Consider the following 21,875-nt stretch of genomic DNA (forward strand, 5'->3'; position numbering starts at 1 on the left):
AGAGGTCCTCTCTCCAACTGGAAGCACCCAGGGGGAACTACTACCACTATCAGGTAGTGCTGCAGGACCCCCTCAGCGGTGACTCTGCCTAGCAGGTGACACATCATTCACCACTACAATTCCCATCCTCCGGTCTCCTCCATCTGGGTTGCGGCACAAACAAATAAAATGTCTGTATTGTATATATACTGCTATTTTCTCTGCTTTGGTTCTGATTTATGGCGTAGTAATAATAAAGCGTTGGTGTATGCCACATCTTCACATTTATTTCACAAGAAAATAAGAATACTTTTATGAAACTACAGTTGTGCTACTAAACGTGTTTTTCTTGTTCCATGGTATATAGTATCTTGGCCTGAAAAACAGAAAAATCAATTAGTTATTTGCACATACTAAAACTAAAATCCATAGCAGCTGCATGTGAGCCTCTTGCTCGTGTGTTTAGAAGTTTTATTAGGAATCAGTTCCTTAGTGTTGGTTACAAAATTTTCCATCTTGTATAAGGGTCCATTCACATGGATGGAAAATAGTGAGAAATCTGGTGTGAAATTTCAGCGCTGAAAAAAAAGCCTCCCATTAACTTCAATGTTTTTTTTTTTTTCCTGCTAACAGAAAAAGGAACCCATTGAAGTCAATGGGAGGCTTTTTTTTCAGCACTGAAATTCCACACCAACTTCCTCACCATTTTCCTCCGTGTGAATGGACCCTAAGTGGAATGGTGCATTAGAACCCTTGAAACCAATTACTAATCAAATTTATTTGAAAACTACTTAAGTTTAATGATTCTATACGAATGTAGAGTATTTATGTAGCTGAATGTAAACTATACACAAATGTATCACTTACTAACACAAATTCCATGCGGAACTGCATCAGGTTACCATACGCAGATTAGCACCTTTGAAATTAGTGTGCCAGAAAAGAAAAAAAACAAACAATTTTTTTAATTAAAGCATTTGTTTTTGATCGCCATATTCTGAAACCCATAACCCATTTTTTTTTATTATTTCTCCATCAATGGAGTTTTTGCAGGATAATGTAATTTTCATTGTGACTTTTTGATCATTATTCTGTTTTTTTGAGTGGCGGAGAATAAACAAAAATAGATTTTTGGCATTGTTTTTATTTTTTATGCCATTTATCATGTGGGTGAATTAGTGTATAATATAATAAGATAATCCTTTAAAATAATCCTCTAATAGTCTCACCATGGGGGAATTACAGTATATGTTAGGTTGCTATAGACATGCTGATACCAAATATTGGGGTACTTTACCACTAGGGGACTTGATCACATCTACAATTCATTACAATAAATGTGTATTGTCCCTGTTACTAAACTGTAACAGCATAAAGGAAGACCTTTTCTTGGTCCAGCATGACTGTAACCCTGTACACATTAGGGTCTGTAAAGACATGGTTTGAGAAGTTATGTGTGGATAAACTTCAGTGCCCTGCACAGAGCCCTAGCCTCGAGCCCACTAAGCACCTTTAGGCCCTGTGCTCATGGAGTAACCCATTGATTTCAATGTGTAACGCGCGTAAGCCGGCACCCATTGAAGTCAATGGGATCTGTTTTGAAGCGCCTCACTCTGACACGTGTTTAGGTGTCAGAATGAGCGGCGCGTTACTCCGTGGGAATAATTTCGAAAAACCAATGCAAGCCAGACCTTCCTGTCTACCATCATTGCCTGACCTTATAAATGCTTTTAAAAAATGAAAAAAAAAAAAAACAACAAAAACACACACACACATATATATATTTATTTATTTATTATAGTTTAACCGTTCTACAACAAACTAATTTAGGTGTCTTGAGTGACTGTTCACATTTGGCCTAATTTAATTATAATAGACTGACAGTACAGAAATGATTAACGAAAATTAAGAAATACCAGATTCTTACCATAAAGAGTCTTACTATTTTTTTTCATCTTCTGTCATTAGGAGTTCAGTGGCCAGTTCTTCAATGTGTTTCCAGGCACATACAATGTGTTTGGATTCAACAGTTCGAGCACACACAGCAAACCGTAGAATAAACTTATCTTGTAAGCAGCATGGTACTAAATGTATTTTCTTTAAGTTATTTATTTTTTGGAGAAGTGATTTGTTCAATTCGTTGGATCCCTAAAAGATTACAAAAAAAAATCATGTTTTATGTGTGATATTTTCCCTGTATCTAATCAAGATAATATGATTAAAGGACATCTACCACCTCCCCTGAGCATAATCTATTGTCACTAGAGTGTTACAGAGCACATTACAGTGATAAAGATAGATTTACAGATAATACATTTTGATGTATTTTGTAAATGATGCAGTGGGTGCACTGGGGGCAGTGCATCACTCACGATTCCCCTCCCAGTACTCGTTCACACTCTTCTAAGCTACAACAGTCCCCACCTTCTCCCAGCATCTGTAACACTAACCTAGGGAGGCAGGGGGCGAGTACAGCGCTCTGCCGGCGTGTGAATGACAGAGTAGAAGACGGAGAGCGACGACTGGGAGCTCCGGGAAGCGGCAGCGGTTCTATGCAGGTAAGGTTGAGCGATCGGCATCGGAATTCCGTTCCCGATCTTTTCTTTATGCGGGATCCGTACCCGATCGCGATTGTGAAATTTACTCGATCGCGATCCGATCATTTCCGATGCCGATCCCTCAACCCTATTCAGGAGACTTACACAGTATTACAGAAATCCAGTCCCCTAAATGTATTGGCATTGTATCTTTGGAGAATCTTTTCAAAATAGTCTTCATAGTTCAAAAGCCACTCCATGTGATTTCATACAAGTTGCAATGCAAGTGACAGGCAACCTGTACAGTTTCCTTGGTAGCCACCTAGATTTCATATGCTGCTATACAGAAGTGTTCTCTATAACATGGAGCATTCCATAGTAAAAAAAAAAAAAAAAAAAAAGTTTAATAGAAAGTTGAACTGCAATCTAGCTTTTATATTAAAAACGGATAAAGAAAAATAATAATTCTAGCCTTTACTAATCAATTGTGACTATATTGTAATCACACGGTATATATGCATACTGCTAATTCCTTTATTGCTGACATTTGCCTATGATCTAGTTACTTGAAACCTGGCGAGTTCACAAACACTGTTTTTGATAAATATTACAAAATAATTTGCTAAGTACTGTTTTGAAGGGAGACAGGCCCAATGTTTAGGCCACAGAATGTTCTTTATTTCTTTATGGTTAACTATAAGTCACATGTATAATTATGCTAATTCTCCTATGACAGCAGTGGCGTAACTACCGTGGTAGCAGCTAATACTCTTTTTGCTGGAACCTCACTTCTAAATAAATTATCTCTTGGTTTTGTATAGATGTTTTTATAACTAAACAATGGCCAGATTTACTATTGTGATTCTGATTAGACACTGGTGTAAATCATGCACATCTTTGGCATAATGTGGTGCATCTAGTTTGGGCTAAACTTTTCCTAGCCATGTAGGTGTACATTCTCAGAAAAAGGAAGCACCACAATGCGACAAAAATGCACCAAAATAGTATAAATAAATTCTAGTCTAGTCATTGCTGTATTCTTATTCTTAATTTTTAGGGATTCTCTAGAAACTCTTATAATGCCAAGGGAATGGTGCGAGGGAAACGTGGTACCTATTCTCACAAAGAGCTTTACAAGTTCCCCAGATCAGTGAGTATATTATCCATTGTAGGGAAACTATTTTAGGGTCTCTTCATTGACTATATATTTAGGAGTATGTGACTATTAGAGATGAGCGAACACTGTTCGGATCAGCCGATCCAAACTGCATGCTCCCATAGAAATGAATGGAAGCACCTGTGAAGCTGACTTTGCCGGTGGCCGGCGTCAAAGGTGCTTCCATTCATTTCTATGGGAGCGTGCTGTTCGGATCGGCTGATCCGAACAGTGTTCGCTCATCTCTAGTGACTATATGTAGGTGACAGACATCATGGTTTTACTAAGGATAGAAGTTGTCAGATTACTGTGATATGTTTTAATGAAGAGGTCAGTAGAAGTCTGGACAGAGGGGCTGTGAATATTGTGTTCCTGGACTTTGCAAAGGCATTTGTCACTGTCCCCCATAGGTGTTTAATGGGTAAAATCAGGTCCATTGGCTCGGGAAAATATAGTTTGTAATTGGGTAGAAAACTGGTTAAAGGATCATACCCGGAGAGCATCGATCAGTGACTGCAACTCAGACTCACTTAAGTTGTGCCAAAATGCTTGTTTTTTTATTAAACACTTGTGATGTCAGTAGAGACAGAGTTAAACGTTTTTCGGTATATAAAAATACCTTCATCAGACTCTTAATGTAAGCTGATAGTAGCACGAAGGGAATATCACCATATGTTCAAGAAAAAGGAGAATAACAGCGGATTCTCCGCTTGTTTGCCAACAGGGTCCGCTATAGATAATAAAAGCGCTGGAGTCAGTAGTAAGGGAACGTGGCCCTTTTTCAATAGCGTTACAGCATTTTCTGTGGTGCCACTTCCCCTTACTACTGACTCCAGCGCTTTTGGAGAGACATCCTTTTTCCTTACAGTACACAGCAACTTAGTCAATTTAGATGGCATCAAGAGGTTGCATACATCCAGGAGACGCATTTTGCTACGTATGTGGCCAGTTTATAAAGACAAGAGCGAAAAAGTACCCTGTGGAAGCATCTGCTAAGATGTGTGAGGCCTACAAAGCATACTTCGGCATGCCTGTTGGTGACCAAGACAAACCATGGGCTCCTCATTTCACATGTGAGCACTGCAAGAAAACTCTTGAAGGTAAGTGGATAGTCGAGAGCTTTCAATTACCTCCATGATCTTTTCCCTAAGTTGTCTAAAGCAAAGATCAAAGCTGGTGTCTTCGTCGGACCAGAAATCAAGAAGATCATAGAGTGCAGTGAATTTCCCAAGAAGCTGAATAGGAAGGAGAGAGCAGCTTGGAACAGTTTTGTCGCAGTGGTTCGTGGCTTCATAGGCAATCATAAAGATGAAAACTATGTACAACTGGTTCAGACTCTGATAAAGAACTATGTTGCAATGGGCTGCAGGATGTCACTCAAAATCCATATCCGTGATGCTCATCTTGATAAGTTCAAAGAGAACATGGGAGCTTATTCAGAGGAGCAAGGCGAGCACTTTCACCAGGACATTATGAACTTTGAACGCCGTTACCAAGGACAATATAACAAAAACATGATGGGCGACTATATTTGGGGATTGATTCGTGAAACTGATTTGCAGTATAGTCGTAAATATCGGAAAACCACACACTTATGAACAGTTTTTGGAAATCTGTGTAAATTTGCAATGCATATAGTGTTCTTAGTCTGACTGTATAAATGAGAAGATGCAAAATTGTTTGTTTCTATAGTAAAAATGCATAATTTTCATTGCCGTGGTCACAAAAGCGAAGTTTATGATGAATGTAAGCAATTTTTAATTTGTTTTATACATAAGCAATTGGAATATAACATTCAAAAGCTGGGAACAAAATTTGTGTTACATAGTGATATTTATCTCCTTCCGTCATGCTCTTTCCCATTCTCTAGTTGAAATTGATGGACATATGACTTTTTAAAAGTGTATTATGTTACTAAAATCTCATCCATGTCCTGTACTTAAAATCTTGCAGCAGATTCTGACCTGCACTACACATTTTCAGCCCACATCATTTCAGTATTTGTTGCAGTATCTCTCGCTCCAAATGGTCTAAATGAGACCCTTGGCTTTTCATCTTTTTTATAATACATGGGCTTTGCTTTGGTATATTTTAAATTTATTTATAATTTATTGTTGGTGTTTGGGATATATATATGTATATATTTTTATTTTTTATTATTTTTTCTATTTTTTGTTTATTGTGTATTTTATTGTTAATAATTTGGTTTGTTTTTTTTTTTGTTTTTTTTTCCTCTTTTTTGTAGTTTTAGGATCGCTATGTCATCATGAATCGTTTTGTCCTTTCGGGTTTCTCCAATCAAGAATTGTTAAATTATTATTCATAATTTATTTTTATATATTTATTACATGGTATTATTAATATTTTCACATTCATAATTTTTATATATTTATCACATGGTATTATTAATATCTTCACACTACACTAGTAGATGATTGCACCAATATTGTATTGTTTTTTGTAGGTGATTATGTTTTATTTATGATCCTATATACATGTTTGGTCCTGTTAGCATTATTCTATTTGGTGATGTATTATGTTTTTAATATTTGCACGTCATCACTTTATATTCATCATATCATATCACTATTTATCACCTTATATGAGGTAAAGGTAGTTATAATTATACCTCTTTTATGGGTGTTTGATATATTCTACACCTTTCTTCTTGTTGAACCCTCCGTTCTTAAATAGGTTATGTTGTCCATTGAGGATCGTTACCCTGCGTTTTTGTCACTGAATGCCGAGTGAAGTGCGCGTGCGCGGATGCGCCTGTGTAGTCACATGTCCGGGCTGAGACATTGAACAACCGCGCATACCTGCGCGAGATTTTGTTCGTCAGCTGACGGGTCATGTGACTGCCCTTAGAGGCATCCGTGCGCATGCGCCGCCATTTCATTACGGCATAGACTCACTCACAGCGATCTCTTGCAGATACGCATTACGATCCTATTGGACAATCGTTTATATGCCGGCATATATATATAGCGATCTGCTTTATCCCCTGACTCCACCTCCTGACGAAGGCATTGCGCCGAAACGCGCGTCGGGGTTCGGGCATTGCGGTGCTAGCCCCTGCTAGTCTACTTTAGTGACCCTATTATGGGTAAGTGCTAATTTGCCAAAAAACTTCATAATAGGACATGTATGTGTACTAGGCTATATTGCATTTATAACGTTTTTTCAACCATAATGGACATCCATTTATGGGATTGTATATAATAGAGTATTGGCATTCTTTATTAATGTATGCACTTGCATCAATATGGTTTCAAGATAACGCCACACATGTGAATCGTGTTTGTACAATCAGTGTGTCTCAGGTGAGACTATATACTGGCTACACATATCCTGTATTATTTTTTAACAACTAAGTAGTACTTCCAGGGACCAGCTTCCTAGCTGGCACTTCGCAATACCCAGCTTTTTGTACCTGTATTTCTTCATCCTGATATTGTCCATATTGTTTTTGTATTTTGTATATCGTTGTTTAATAAAATTGTGGAATTTTAACATTATATCATGTGTATTGATGCTACAACATTTGGATACCAGATGTCATACTTACCTTGTTGTTTGTTTATTTCACTATGGACAGTAAAATGGACTGTATTTTGGAGTGTAATTTTACACGTGTAAAAAAATTTACACGCGTATTTTGGAGCGTTTTTTACACGTGGAGTTTACGGAGCGTTTTTTGGAGCGTTTACGTGTGTAGAAAAACACGCTTCCGTAAACGCTCCAAAAAATGTAAGGCTCCATAAATGCCACTCCATTTTACTCCGTGTGAATGCACAATTGTGTGATGTCCCCAGTCATTACTAGAAATATACATGCACCATATTCTTATTGCTATGTATAGGTAGTATAAAATACATTCATAGACAAGTCATAGCAAATATAAAAAAAAAAAATCCTACCTTTAAACGGAAGCATACAAGACCCAAAATAGCCGGGGCACATATTTCAAACCGGTCATCATTTTGTACAAACTCCAGAAATTCCTGTGCTAATCGTATATGCTAGAAAAAATAAAAACATATACATTGATAAATTAGAATATGTTTCCATGTAACTAGAAATATTAGCTCAGTTAAATTCAGTTCAGTTAAAAAAAAAAAAAAAAAAAAAAAAATCTGACTCAGCAAAAAATGGAGTTTAAAGTTTTAATGCATATAGGTTTCCATTTGGGGGGGTTTCAAACAGACTCCACGAACGGAAACCCAAACGCTGATGTGAACCGGGCCTTAGGCTAGTTGCAGATGACTGTGTGTATTTTGCAGTCAGCAAACTAGTAATTAGTCTTCAGTTTTTGTGGACAGTGTCTTCAGTGTATGTTCAGTGTTTCTTCAGGATCAGTGAAGAATGTCCGCAAAAACTGACAGTGTCTTCAGTATGCCATCAGTGTGTGATCCTAGTTTGTGGATCCACCATATAAAATACAGGTGACATCTAATTATATCCCTAGCTTGTCTGTGAAAAGGGTGGCACACTGATGAGACATTGAGCACATTAGTGAGCCGTCCTAGGTTTTTAGTCTCCCATATGCGCAAGGGTTCTCCACAACAACTGAACAGAATAGGGCATGTTCTATATGATGTGGTGCAGAATCATAGCTCACACACTGATCAGTGAAAAACATGGCTGTGTGCATGCACCCATAGAAATTAATGAGTCAGTGTACTATCCACGAAAAATAAGGATAGTACACAGATCTCGCCCACGGTCATCTGCAAGGGGCCTTACCCTGTGCAAAACAGATACGTGACTGATGGTAGACCATAGTGAGTTGGCAACACACACATTCTACAATTATTAAAAAAATCTTCCGTCGGCAGCAGCTTACAGGCTCCCTCCCCCACTTGTGGCTGAAAAGAGTACTCACTCATGTTCTCAACCTAGTTAGAATGAACAGTAAAGTACACGTCCAGGGGTTCTGCATGCAGTGCACTGTCGCACAGCAGCAAGTAACTATAAGGGGAACGCAGGGCCAGAGTCTGTTATACTGTGTGGGGAATAAGGAGGGGCAATATACAGTATCAAGGCTGAATAGTATAATATATATATAATACCATTATACTGTTTGGGGACATATGATGACCATTTTATGTCTGGGAGCATGCCAATTATATCTGCAGAGCTTGCTCATGGTTTCTAATCATTGCAATGCTAAGGTTGAAAGTTAAGAAAGACCTACAGCCATTCTAGCAGGTCTACCGAAGAAAAATCACAACCCTGAGGACACCCAGATTGCAAAGGGCACTGATGCTTTGCACAATTCACATAGGAGATAAGCTGCTGCGAGAAGGGTCTGACAGCAGCTTTTTACTTTATCCCCATTGAAATGAACATCCACTTGGCCTAGTCAAGTGCAGGGCCACTTTAACACATTGGTGGGCACAATCAGCGCCGCACCTCCCATGAGGCGACCTGAAGCGAGCGCTTCAGGCGGCGCTATGTCAGGGACCCAGGGAGGGCGGCATTTTTGCTTCCCTAATCCAGTCCAGGACAAGCTGTCCTGGACTGGCTTAGCACCGAGCGGTGGATTGGGGAGGCCACTGGAGCAGCGCTGCTCCAGCAGCCTCCTGCTCTCTGCCTGCGAACCGCGCTAAGGCCCGCCCCCTCCACTCGGCTTTCTGTAGTTCGCCTCGGGTGGCGAAAGGGGAAGGTTCACCCCTGGGCACAATGCAAAGGTTCGTAAGTGCCCCCCATCACCACCACTTAGAAATAACTCACCCACAGCTTAATGTCCCTCGCCAGCTACCCCCGCAGCTTAATGTCCTAATGTCCCCCTCCAGCTGCCCCCACAGTATAATTTCCCCCTCCAGTTGCCCTCAGTTTAATTTCCCCCTCCAGCTGCCCACACAGTTTAAAGTCTCCCTGCAGTTGCCCCTAGAATATTATGTCCCTCTCCTACCAAACAAACATAAAAAAAAACACTGCAGGTACATTGTAAGTGACGTCATCACATTGCGCCTGCAGAGATGGGACGAATGGTGAAGCATGAGGTGGATGGCTGAGAATATTGATGAGTTGAAGTTGGGGCATCCTGGACCCACTGCCTGGAATAGCAGGACAGGAAATGCAGGATGGTCCCACTGTCCCAAGGGGACCCTGCTACCATAGGGCCTGGTGCAAGTGCAACGTTGGCCCTGTTGGTTAATGTGGCTCTGGTGAAGTGTACATACATATGAGAAATTATGGGAGAAACAGTATAGTCACTCAAAGTGTATGGCAACGGCAGTAATAATAATAATACATATAATCTCAATAAAATAATATAAAATAAATAATATAATTTTATTTATAAATATTCCACAGAACTTTACATTGTTATACAAACAGCACATGTGGTTGTCAGAAAGCACATTCCTAGTAAATAATTTACTAGGGAATCTTTAGTTCAAGGCAGAATTTATATAGTTAAAAAAATTATTGGACAAATAACAGAGTAAAATAATACAGAAAACTACAACAGTCCCTCAGTGTAATTGGCTAATACGCCAATAGTGTAGTACCTAATGTCGAGCAGCTGGGGGAGAACAGGCACCAAAAACTACATAGAAAAGGAGCAACCCGCAATGAAGCGATACACAGTAATATATCAGGGGGTCTGCAACCCCCCAGCACAAGTGTCAGGAGTGGGAATATTTTTGTAATAAATCACAGTAGTAGCAATAACAAGGTGTGATTTTTAGCCGATGTTACAATGCCGTATGGGCCAGTTTAAAAAAACCTGAATGTCACAAAAAATGTGCATCCTATTTCTTTTGACATAGCCCTCGCCACTTTCCTGGAATGGGTGTGGAGAGTGATGAGCGACAGACCCTATTATATTTATGATCATTTATGCCAGATTGCTGGTGTAAATGATACCTGAAATTTACATTAGTTATTATGAGCATAGATATCAGTGCAGCCGCACAGACGCAGTGCATATGTCTTATCCAAGTGGATGTGACCACCAACCGCTACCAGTCCTGCCCACGTTTAGACTCGGTGTGCTCAGACTGAAATGTTGAGCAGGATAAAGGTCCTGCAGAGTTTACTTCGTGAGACAACTCCTTTAAAAATCTATTTTCTGTGGCTAACACGTCGGAATAGCCTTTAGAAAGGCTATTCGTCTCCTACCTTTAGATGGGATCTCCGCCGCGCCATTCCTTAGTAATACCGGATTTTACCGATATGTAAATTAGTTCTTTGGCAGCGATGGGGGCGGGCCCCAGCACTGAAGATGCGATGAGGGCGTCCCCACCGCTGCCTGAGAACAGGATCCTGCGCCGCTTCTATCTTCTGCTGGATCCTCCCCTTCTTTCTTTGGCGGCTTCACCTCTGTCGGCTCTGACACTAGTAGAGCCGAATGCGTATGGACGCAATTGCGGCCTCGGAACTATGGCCGCGCATGCGCATTCGGCTCTACTAGTGTCAGAGCCGACAGAGGTGAAGCCGCCGAAGAAAGACGAAGAAAGAAGGGGAGGATCCAGCAGAAGATAGAGGCGGCGCAGGATCCTGTTCTCGGGCAGCGGTGGGGACGCCCTCATCGCATCTTCAGCGCTGGGGCCCGCCCCCATCGCTGCCAGAGAACTAATTTACATACCGGTAAAAAACGGTATTACTAAGGAACGGTGCGGCGGAGATCCCATCTAAAGGTAGGAGACGAATAGCCTTTCTAAAGGCTATTCCGATGTGTTAGCCACAGAAAAAAGATTTTTAATGGTAGAATCCCTTTAACATAAATCCAATGAACAGACAGAATACTTTATACCTAGTCTGTGTTGGGTACGTTTTCTAGTACGCTATAATATAAATTCCCTATGGCTTAGAGTAACTTTATTTATTGTTTATAACTACTGCTAGTTGTCCTAACATAACAAATAAATGCTCACCTATTCCCGATTCTCTACTTCCAAAGACAGGAGTTCCATTCTTTTGAATACTAGCCCCCTGGCTATGACATCCTGTTGTACAAGGGGAGCACTGCTGCCAATAAGGCTCAACGGCACAAACGGGGGACCTATATACAAATGAACAGAGTGCCCACTGCTGGAAAATGTAGGCTCGGGCTTAGGTGAGTACTTATTTGTTATGTTTACAGGCCCACTAGCAGCAGTATATAATAATACAAAAATGTGTTGCATCATCCCTTTAATGTTATAGATGATGGCTATTGATTGGCAAGAAAAATTATGTGCGGTCTGAATGTTTTTACCTTTCGTATGTGATCCTGGAGACCTTTAACACCATACATTCTTAAAACAAACCATAATTTTAGAGAACGAAACCTTCTTCCCAGGGGAATCTGCCAATGCTTTTCACACAAAAAAAAAAAGACTTTGTAACCAAGTTATACAACACGTATTCATAACTTCGCAATTATGATGCAAACATTACTGGTTCTGTTTAGCGTTACATAATAATATTTAAATACATTATCATATTTCAGCACCTAGATGTTATCTTTTCCAGTTTTGCGAATAATTTGACGTCTTAGAGGCATGTTGTGTGTTTTCATCTGCCTCCCTCACGACATTAGAATAATAGGGCACATTGCTCATGGGCATAGCTAAAGGCCCATGATCCCTGATGCAAGAATTTGGCTTGGGCCCCCCTCCCTTTTCTTACTGCACCCAAACTTCACCCTGTTGCCCATACACCTTGTTTTGTAGGATGCAGCTTGCTTTGAATAAAGTTGGACCATAACAGAGCAGATAATTTGGCATTGCTATTTCATACCTCCCTACTGTCAAAGATTCAGTGGGACAGTCCTGGCTTTTGATGATATACATGAGTTGAATACAGTGGTGAAGCGAGAACAGTCAACCCCCTTGTTTCACCATTCGGCTCAGGTCTCTGGAAGAATATAGGAGTGATGTAGTGATGTGTGGGGTCCACATTAAGGGGGGCATTAGGCTGTACTGGCCATATTAAAGGGACATAATTCTGTGGGAGCCACATTATTGGGGACATTATACTATGGGGGCCATATTAAGGGTGATATTATAATGTGGGGATCACATTCAGGGTGACATTATACTATGGGGCTCACAATCAGGGACATTATATTGTGTTGACAACAATTAGTGGCTACTATTTTACTGGGCCACAATGAGAGGAGACTCTATACTGAAGGGGTTACAAGGGGACATTATACTGTGTTGGGGCCACTGAACAGATGGTAAGTTGTGTTGGAGAGAAAGAGTTATGGTTGGAAATATGCAGAACCAAACTGGGTAGGTTGGAGGCAAGACTTTTGGAATATAAATTCAACGATTTTGTCCCTCTTTCAGTAAGAAGGTACAGTATGCTACCTACACCACCTGTAAAACTAATCTGCCAGCTGATTACACTTTTTTTAGGGCAATGCTAGACATGGACAGTTTGTGGCTAAAAACCATATTGCCACAACAACTGTCACTAATTTTAATTGGATCAATAAAAATTGATTGCTTAATGATTGTACACTGTTAATGCTACATGATTTTGTAGGTACACATGGCCATGTGCTGAGCTGCAACATTTGGTCTAAACCTAAACAAAGAGTTTTTCCATGATAAGGGCTGTGGCATCTAGCAGCTGATAACGCTTATGTATTCCCTATAAATTCTGACCCTTTGCCCACATCCATGTGAGTTTTCCCTGGAGATGGACAGAATGTGGCAGCTGATTTATGTATAATACCACATATGAGCTGAGTTGGATTAGAGAACTATTATGCCCATCCGCAGCGAAGCACAGGACCTGCAATACTGGAGCAGTATTATTTAAGATATTTGTTTCCTAACACTTGAGACCCTACTTTCTGCCACAAACATATCACAATACCAGGCTGCTTGAATCAGTGTGTGGGGTTCTGTAAGAGTCAACTTATTGTTTCAGCTACAGGATATTGTGGGACTGCTTTAGCATTTAGTGTGCGGTAAGGGGGAACCTATGTTAGTCCCCTGGCTTAGAGGCCCTGTTGCAACTGTAACGCTACTATGTCACTTGTGATCATACAAAAAATCCTGGATTGTAGATGAGCTGCAGTACTCCGACAAAGCTACCATTCAGTGAAAAGAGCCGTCTGCTTCCAGCTTCATCCACTGTGTAGTCTTGGCCCTAGAAACTGCTGGGAAAAGCTGATTGATGGGGTTTGGAGTTTGATGATCTATCCTAAATATAGGTCCTCAATATAAAAAGCTTGAACAAAACCTTTAATGATAATGGTAAGGACTGTTCTATGTAAAACATGTACAAAAATAAATAATAAATGAATATATGTCATAACAAGGTTCAGTAGTGTATTTATTTATTGTGTAAACATGTTTATTCTAATAAAATGTTATTACTTTTTGTTGTCTTTCCTGATAAGATATCATGCTGCAATAGTTTAACTAAGTTCGGGTTAGCTCTGCTACATCTGTATGTGTATTTATAAATAATACTTGTTAATCATTTTCCAGCCACTTGATAAAGAATAGAGCTTTAAACTGCTTACCCTGTAGTCTGTCACCAGTCCTGAAAAGACACAGCAAAATAGGATTAGTAAAAATAAGAAATTGACATATTTGTATAATGTAAACTATGTTAAAGAAGGTTTCTTCCGCAATAAGATGCAACAGTATGTGAACACAATTTGCATTATATTTTTTTTGCTGCAAAAGAGGATTTGAAAGCCCTTGAAGAGATTGTGAAAGGGAGGGGATAATTCACCGTCAGGGTTGGAGGCAGGGCCGCACCTCTAATGAGGTGAGGCGGCGGCCTCAGGCAGCACTCTGGAGGGGGCAGCAGCCGCGGCAATCAGATTTTTTTTTCTAAACTAGCGCAGGAGAAGGCTGGTATGAAAACAACCCAAACGGCCATCTCCTGCACTGGTTTAGACCTCTGTGTCTCAGTGCAGGTGGCGTCATTACGCCTCCTGCGCTAAGACGCAGACATCTTATTGCCAGGGAAGTGAAGAGGCGGCAGTAGCGGGAGCAGTGGTGAGGTCGGTAAGTTAAAATACTTTTGTTTTGTTTTATAATAGGCCGCTACCTGCTGGAGTATCCCCAGCAGGTAGCAGCCTATTTACCTACGTCTCCAAGCCTGCTCATAGCCGCCCCCCGCTTCCCCTTCTACTATAGGATGCGGAGGGTAGCTGTGAGCAGGCCTGGGCCCAGGTTGCAAACCCATTACCTCTATTATTATACTCAGGGGGTCTTTTCAGACCTCTGAGTATAATAATCGGAGACCCAGGGGAGGTGAGGGAACATAATAAACAGTTTTACTCGCCTCTCTGGGATCCAATGTTAATCCCAGCAGGCTTCGGGCCTGTATGGTAATGTCCCAGACATCACAAAGCCTGCGCTAGCAGTACCATACAGGCCTGAAGCCTATGCTAGTAGTAACAGCCTGTTACTGCTAGCAGAGGCTTTGGGCCTGTATGGTAACAGGCTGTTACTACTAGCACAGGCTTTGGGCCTGTATGGTACTGTTAGCGCAGGCCTGAAGCCTGCTAGGATTAACATTGGCTTCCAGAGAGGTGAATAAAACTGTTTATTATGTTCCCTCACCTCCCCTGGGTCTCTGATTATTATACTCAGGGGTCTGAAAAGACTCCTGAGTATAATAATAGTTCATGGGTGGGCCACTGTGGGGCATAATAGTTGGGTGGGTAACTGTGGAGCATAATAGAGGTTGCAGGGTCAACTGTGGCCCCTGTAACCTCTATTATGCCACACAGCGAGCCCCCTGCAACCTCTATTATGCCCCACAGTCTGTTTGTGCCACTGTGGGGCATAATTTAGGCTGCAGGGGCTGCTGTGGAGAAGTGAGGAGTCAAAGATGTCTGTAAAATTTACAGAGTCAAGTCTGGAAGAAGTGCTCATGGCGGTCCAAAGGGAAGAGGCGGGAAATGTGGGAAGACGTCCTCCTGTAAGTATTACTGCACAAAATATTACTGTAACGTTATTGCATGCTTATCAGAGCATTATTAGATGTGTCCAGCCACACTAAAACTAAATAGTAGGACTCACTCTGTAATAGTATGGCTCATTACCAGTTAGAAAGCATTGAAGTGAATACATCCCCTGACCTGCAGCACAAAGACCCACATCAAAAGTACACAATAATCTGCCACGCCTCTAGTCTTGAGGACAATCCCATCACCCACCCACGACTAGATGACCATTTCCATTTCTGCTGCATATTAATTCACTCCGAAGCTGGAGTCACACAATGTCAATGTTAACACAATATTGAAATATAGCATTGTGTTTTCCTGGAAGCAGCTCTAGGAAACACCTGAAATTACATTGCAAACGTTGAAAGCTGTCAGTGGAATAAACAGCAATAATTGACATGGTGTACTGTACTTATAGAAAACGCACAGTACACATCTCTATGCACTAAGTTTTAGTCACAATATGTAGATGAGATTTATTTAAAGCTCCAGTTATAAATGACTTTGCATAAATGAATTGTAGAGACTGAGTTACTTTCTACATATGTCTATGAAGAGGGGAGGTGGAGGAGGAGGCTGCTGGAAAAGACACACAAATATTTGCTATTGCTGCTACACTAGTATCAGAATTAATAGTGCAAGCAGCACCATACATACAGTGACACCTGCCAGCTGGACCTCACTAACTTAGGTTGACAGGATAACAACCCAGTACAGCTACCCAGTATGAATCACACAACTTTCCTTAACTACTGAATGGCACATATGGGCAGTTATGATGTGATAATTCCCCTCTTTCCTATATACACTTGTATTCTTATGTATGGTTACCTTTCAGGAGCTTTGAAAAGGTGAGTGACAACCAATAGATAGATAATACTAGAGAATACTATACCTCACTATTGTCCTGATACTATAGTATACTGTATGTACTAAATAGTATGACATACCACCCCAGATTTGTTTTTCTTGGCTCTGTGAAAGCAGGATAGCATACTTAATAACTGAAGTCATATAATATAAAATAAATCTTCTTGATCTAGAGCTCCTTTGAGGCTTCTGGAAAAGCTGGGTAAAATAGCATATGGAGCTATAATAAGGAATTAGAGATGAGCGAATAGTATTCGAAACTATTTGTCGAATACCTCCGCACCCATAGGAATGCATGTAAACGACCGAACACCAAGGGGTTAAGTTCCGGCCACTAACACGCACTCCTATGGGAGCAAGTATTCAAATCTACAGTACTATTGGAATCAACACAATAAGGAATACAGACGCGACTAAAGCAAGGAGCTGTCACAGCTCAGCTCCTTGCTTTGCCGCTGCATTCCGGCTAGTCGCTGTGTAGACGCGATGTGATGACGTCACATCGCGCCTACAACTGTGTGCAAGAGAGAGAGAGAGGCACGGAGAGAGCAGCGGGGGAGCGAGTAGAATGTAAGTTTCATGTGTACACTGAGGTGGAACGTGAAACTGGGGGCAGATGAAGGAGGGGACGGCATGACACTGGGGGCAGAGATGGAGGGACATAAATCTGGGGGCAGAGATGGAGGGACATAAATCTGGGGGCAGAGATGAAGAGGACATGAATCTGGGGGCAGAGATGGAGAGGACATGAATCTGGGGGCAGAGATGGAGAGGACATGAATCTGGGGCAGAGATGGAGGGGACATGAATCTGGGGGCAGAGATGGGGGGGTTATGAATCTGGGGGCAGAGATGGGGGACATGAATCTGGGGGCAGAGATGGGGGACATGAATCTGGGGGCAGAGATGGGAGGACATGAATCTGGGGGGCAGAGATGTTGGGGGGACATGAAACTGGGGGCAGATGAAGGGTGTATATGAAACTGGGGGAGAGATAGAGGGGGGGACATATAATTTACGGATGACTGTAGGAGGATTATACTGTGTGGGAGCATGTGAAAAATAAATGAGAATGGGCGGAGTCAACAGAAAAGTAGGCGGAGCTAAATTTGCTGCGCATGCTGCACATTTTGTCCCTCTTTCGACTTTTCAAAAGTTGGGAGGTATGCACTCAGGAGGACAGGCAGCATCCAACAGTTGTTTAATATGACACCCGCCATATTGCTGTCTGTCCTCCTGAGCCCTGAGTGTCGGGTCGGCCCGTCACTTTCCTCAGCACCAATCTGTCTGTGGGGGAGGGGGTGACTAAGGAAGGATCATTATACTATCTATACACTAGATTAGCGTTTTCTTCTTTACTACTGGTGGTACTGTTTGGCCATCAGGTCGCCCATCATTGACGGAGCCTTGCCCAGCTCACTAGCTATTTTGCTAAGCATCTTTCAGGGCTTAGAGGGAACATTGGCTGGGACTATTGCACACGCCGGCAGTAAGAAAAAAGGGAGGCACCATCCCACAGGAGGAAATCTGGAAGGAAGAGAGGCAAGAATAATGGGTCGGGGAATTGGCTGAGTTAGTTGGGAAGGGCTAGTAGTGGGCAGGATAGCTAGAGAGACAGGGAGCGGGTGTATGGGATGGAGGGAAAGAGGAAGGGGAGAGTGAGGTGAGAGGTAGCTAGTATGGTAGTTACATAGCAGGAAGCTGCACCATATACAACAAATGCAGAAGATGCCAGAAGCTCCTAGAGACATCCAGAAAATGCATTTATTAACCCTTAAAAAAACCAAAACATTTTTTGCCCAGAAAACCCCTGTAAAGGAAATAAAAATTCCAGAAAAAAAACACCATACATACAACAACATGCTGGGTTTTCTGAAGAAAAAAAAAAAACGGAAAATTATAAAAATGCTCAAACAGAATACAATTTTCCCCAAAAAACGCTTTGGATGAAGTACATTTTACTTTAAAAGAAACATTTGATTGCATAAAACGTGAGGAAAAAAAAAGATTTTTGTAAATTTTTGGGTAATATAGACTGGGGAGGCAGTTATAATGTTTTGTTCTTTTTTTTTTGTTTTGTTTTTTTTTACTCCTCAACTTAAAAATTAAAGTAGTACCTGAACAGGGCTTTACTAGACATGGAAACATTCCATGTTTATCTACATCGTAAATAACCAAGCTTTATTGGCAAGAACATTAAAGTTCACCCATTGGCCTACAATTATCTTAATCATAGGGTAAGTCTAGATTAGTGTGACTATGGGAGCTTTAATGGAATACTGCAGTGACTAGGCCGCAGCTAATGACTCTTTTGTTCTAGCCCTCTTTCTGCCACTGCGGTATAATGTAGGCTTGGTGAGTGTTTGTGCGCCATTGATTATAACCTTGGTGTCTGCAGCTGCTTCTGTCCAATGAAAATTTTACATAATTTTCTAGCAAGTAAACGGTTTTCTGTACTTGGCGCTATAAAATCCAATCTTATTCTTTTAAGGATGTTGCCATTATTGTATTTAGGCTTCGGTTAAATGGGTTTGAGGAAAGTAAATGGTCAGGCAAAATATAGTAGTTCTATTCTATTGGATTTCTGGTGGTTGCAGATAAAATAATGTGATTACTGTTGTTTGATGCGGTCAACTCAGAATTGTTAAATAGCATACTGCATATTGTTATGATAGCTATTTATTGGAGTAGACGTTTATATGTATTTACTTAGCTTACTTATTTCACCAATCCAATAAGCACTAAACATTAAATATACAGTAGCTTATGGAGCAGGAGACTGGGAATCATTGTGTACAATAGTGTTAGGTTAATTTATTTTTACATTTTACGTTTCCAGCTTTAGGCCTCTTTTTGTCCCATGCCCCATGAAGCAAATAATTGTATATTTGTTCTCCTGAGTCATCCGACTACTTGATGTAACATGCCTGTTTCTACCACGGTTTCTTTACTTTGCTGCCTTAGAGGAAAAAACAATGAGTATGTACAATAGGACCATCATTATTGATCCTGAATATACTGACTGATTGTTAAATGTAAATTGACATTTGAATTCATCAAAGGAATATATGGCTGCTTCAGGCATTATACAAAAAGACAGAAAAATATACAGGAAAGAAAAATAGTTATGTTATTCTTAAGTCCAGGTTATAGATAATCAAAAAAGACATGAAAAATTGTGTCAGATCTATTGTGTTAACCTGCCCTATCCCCTTCCCACCATGTTTCGTTCCTTGATATTTGTTTTTTTGCTGCCCTTTTTTTGAAAGCCATAACTTTTTTTTATTTTTCTGTTGAAAGAGCTGTATGAGGGTTTATTTTGTGCGGGGCAAATTGTAATATTCCATACAATGTACTGGGAACTAAAAGAATCAGAATGGGGTTGAGTTAGAAAAAAACAGCATTTGCGCCATTTTCTTATGATTTTGCGGAGTTCATTGTGTAGTGAAAATGACCATTTTGGGGGGGGGGCAGTACAATCACAGCATTTCCATATTTATATAGTTCATCTCATGTTTTAAAGGGGGTTTTCAGCCCCAAATCCACAAGAGAGGTCATCAGTATCCTTTAATTCATTTGTCATACTGGGGTGGGACCCTCTCCTATAGACTACTGTAGGTGCCGGTCACACCTTTAACTAAATAACATCAGACTGGCATGACTACGGCCCAGGAAAATAATTCTGGGGACACATTGAAGAGTAATGGAGTTTGATCAAATATTAATAAAAAAAAAAAAAAAACATATGGTGCTTCAATGGTTTGTTTGAAAGACACACACTTGACAGTGCTTGCTGTGGACTGTGTGTGTAAGCCATGGTAGGTTGTATCAGCCATTCCTTTTATAAATCACACTCAAGAGGGAGATTAGTATTTTGTTGAAAACAACAATACAGGTAGTGCTTAAGATACAAAAAAAAATTGACAGTTATGGTTGCTATATGATGATGATTTGCAAATGCTACAGGCTTGTTATTTTGGAGAAATGTTTGTGGATGTGTGCCTAGTTCAGAAGTAATGAAGAAGTGGCTTTTCAATACAAAAAGCTGTCAAGAGATGATGTCTGTCTTTTTAGGTGTATCAGGCTGCATCAGCAATATAGTAAATGGAACATGATAAAGACACTGTACCAGCTCTAATCAGCCAGAGGTTTGTGAACATCCTCAGGATTTATGTCTTATTCATTTTGACAAAAGTAAATTTTTCCAAGCTAGTGGTAGACAGTTTGGTCCTTCTACATGTTACAACACCATTGACAGCACTGAACACCCCCTTTTTGCCTTTTCACTTTTAACCATTTGCCTGTTGTGGCTCTGGTTGGCAATGCAGGTGAAAATTTCTGGTTCATCATGTTCATACTGTAATGGCTGTCGGTGCTGCTACTTGTACATGTGGCATTGGCAGAGGAAGTGGAGCGCTGACTGAGTGAGTTGGACTGGGAGTGGGCAGAGGCCATCTAGGCACACCCTCTGACACTAATACCTCCACCACTAGCAGTCATATCTTCCACTTCCACCTCTGCCTTCTCTACTTGCAAAAATTACTAAGTATTATAAGTATTCTTATTCAACGCAACAAAAAGAGAAGGAAGACTACTCTGACTAGGAGAATTAGCTTTCTCATATGGTGGCATATCGCTACTAGGGAACAGTATAATATCAATATAATATAATATCAGTGAATAAGATGAAGTAAACATGTTTGACAGTCCAGAAAGACCCTATGGTAAATTAAGGTCGCATCATATGCATTCTCAGGATGTACAACTGGTGGTGCCACCAAAACTAGAAGTAGTGTTGTTGCCAACCACATTCTTTTTGTTAGTACTTGCACAAGTGTTTCCTCCTCCCCTTCCTTTAGTCTGTTACCTCTTCTGTTTTTTTCAGTCATTTTACTGCACACTACTTAATTAGAATAGCAAGTGCAACAATTCTGACACTGTGTATATGTCTCTGGTTTTTTTTTTGTTTTTTTTTTTGCTTTTTTCACATAAAAAATTATTTCACAAAATATAGTAAATCACTTAAAGCACTAAAAGAATGACCTACTCATTGCGCAATAGACTAGAACTATAGTTTGTATACAGTATATATTGGGTAGTCAAAATAAAAACCCTTAACGAACAGCAATTTTTCAGATTAGCACTCGCTGAATCAATATTTTGCTGTTACAAATGTAGAAATGGAAAAAGACAAGAAATCATTTTCATTGCAATCATTACATTTTGTGAAATGGTGTTTTTTTTTTTTTGTTTTTTTTTTTTTTTTATCAAAGTTTCCATCAAAGATCGTATTCATCTTGGCCTTTTTCAATAAGAACACTATAACAAACATTGCATGACATATCTTTGGGGAAAGCCCCCAGGACAGATGGCGTGCCAGTGATAATGTGTGTCAAGTTCAGAGACATTAATGT

General features: G+C 40.4%; 1 protein-coding gene across 2 annotated transcripts in view; it reads right to left on the reverse strand.

The window, feature by feature from the left end:
* Positions 1-216: 216 nt before the first annotated feature.
* Positions 217-21,875, reverse strand: part of DDC (dopa decarboxylase) — an 83,006-nt gene continuing 61,347 nt past the window's right edge. Inside the window, exons 11-15 of one of the 2 annotated variants that reach the window (XM_075271143.1) lie at positions 14,150-14,169; positions 11,882-11,980; positions 7,593-7,694; positions 1,907-2,127; positions 217-355 (exon numbers count right to left, since the gene is read on the reverse strand). In XM_075271143.1, the coding sequence (XP_075127244.1) occupies positions 1,921-2,127; positions 7,593-7,694; positions 11,882-11,980; positions 14,150-14,169 (428 nt within the window). In that variant the 3' untranslated portion in view covers positions 217-355; positions 1,907-1,920. The remainder of the gene's footprint in view (positions 356-1,906; positions 2,128-7,592; positions 7,695-11,881; positions 11,981-14,149; positions 14,170-21,875) is intronic. The other variant, XM_075271142.1, reaches the window with a different exon arrangement.

The sequence above is a fragment of the Leptodactylus fuscus genome, chromosome 4 (genome assembly GCF_031893055.1).
Source record: "Leptodactylus fuscus isolate aLepFus1 chromosome 4, aLepFus1.hap2, whole genome shotgun sequence".
Classification (NCBI taxonomy): Eukaryota; Metazoa; Chordata; class Amphibia; order Anura; family Leptodactylidae; genus Leptodactylus; species Leptodactylus fuscus.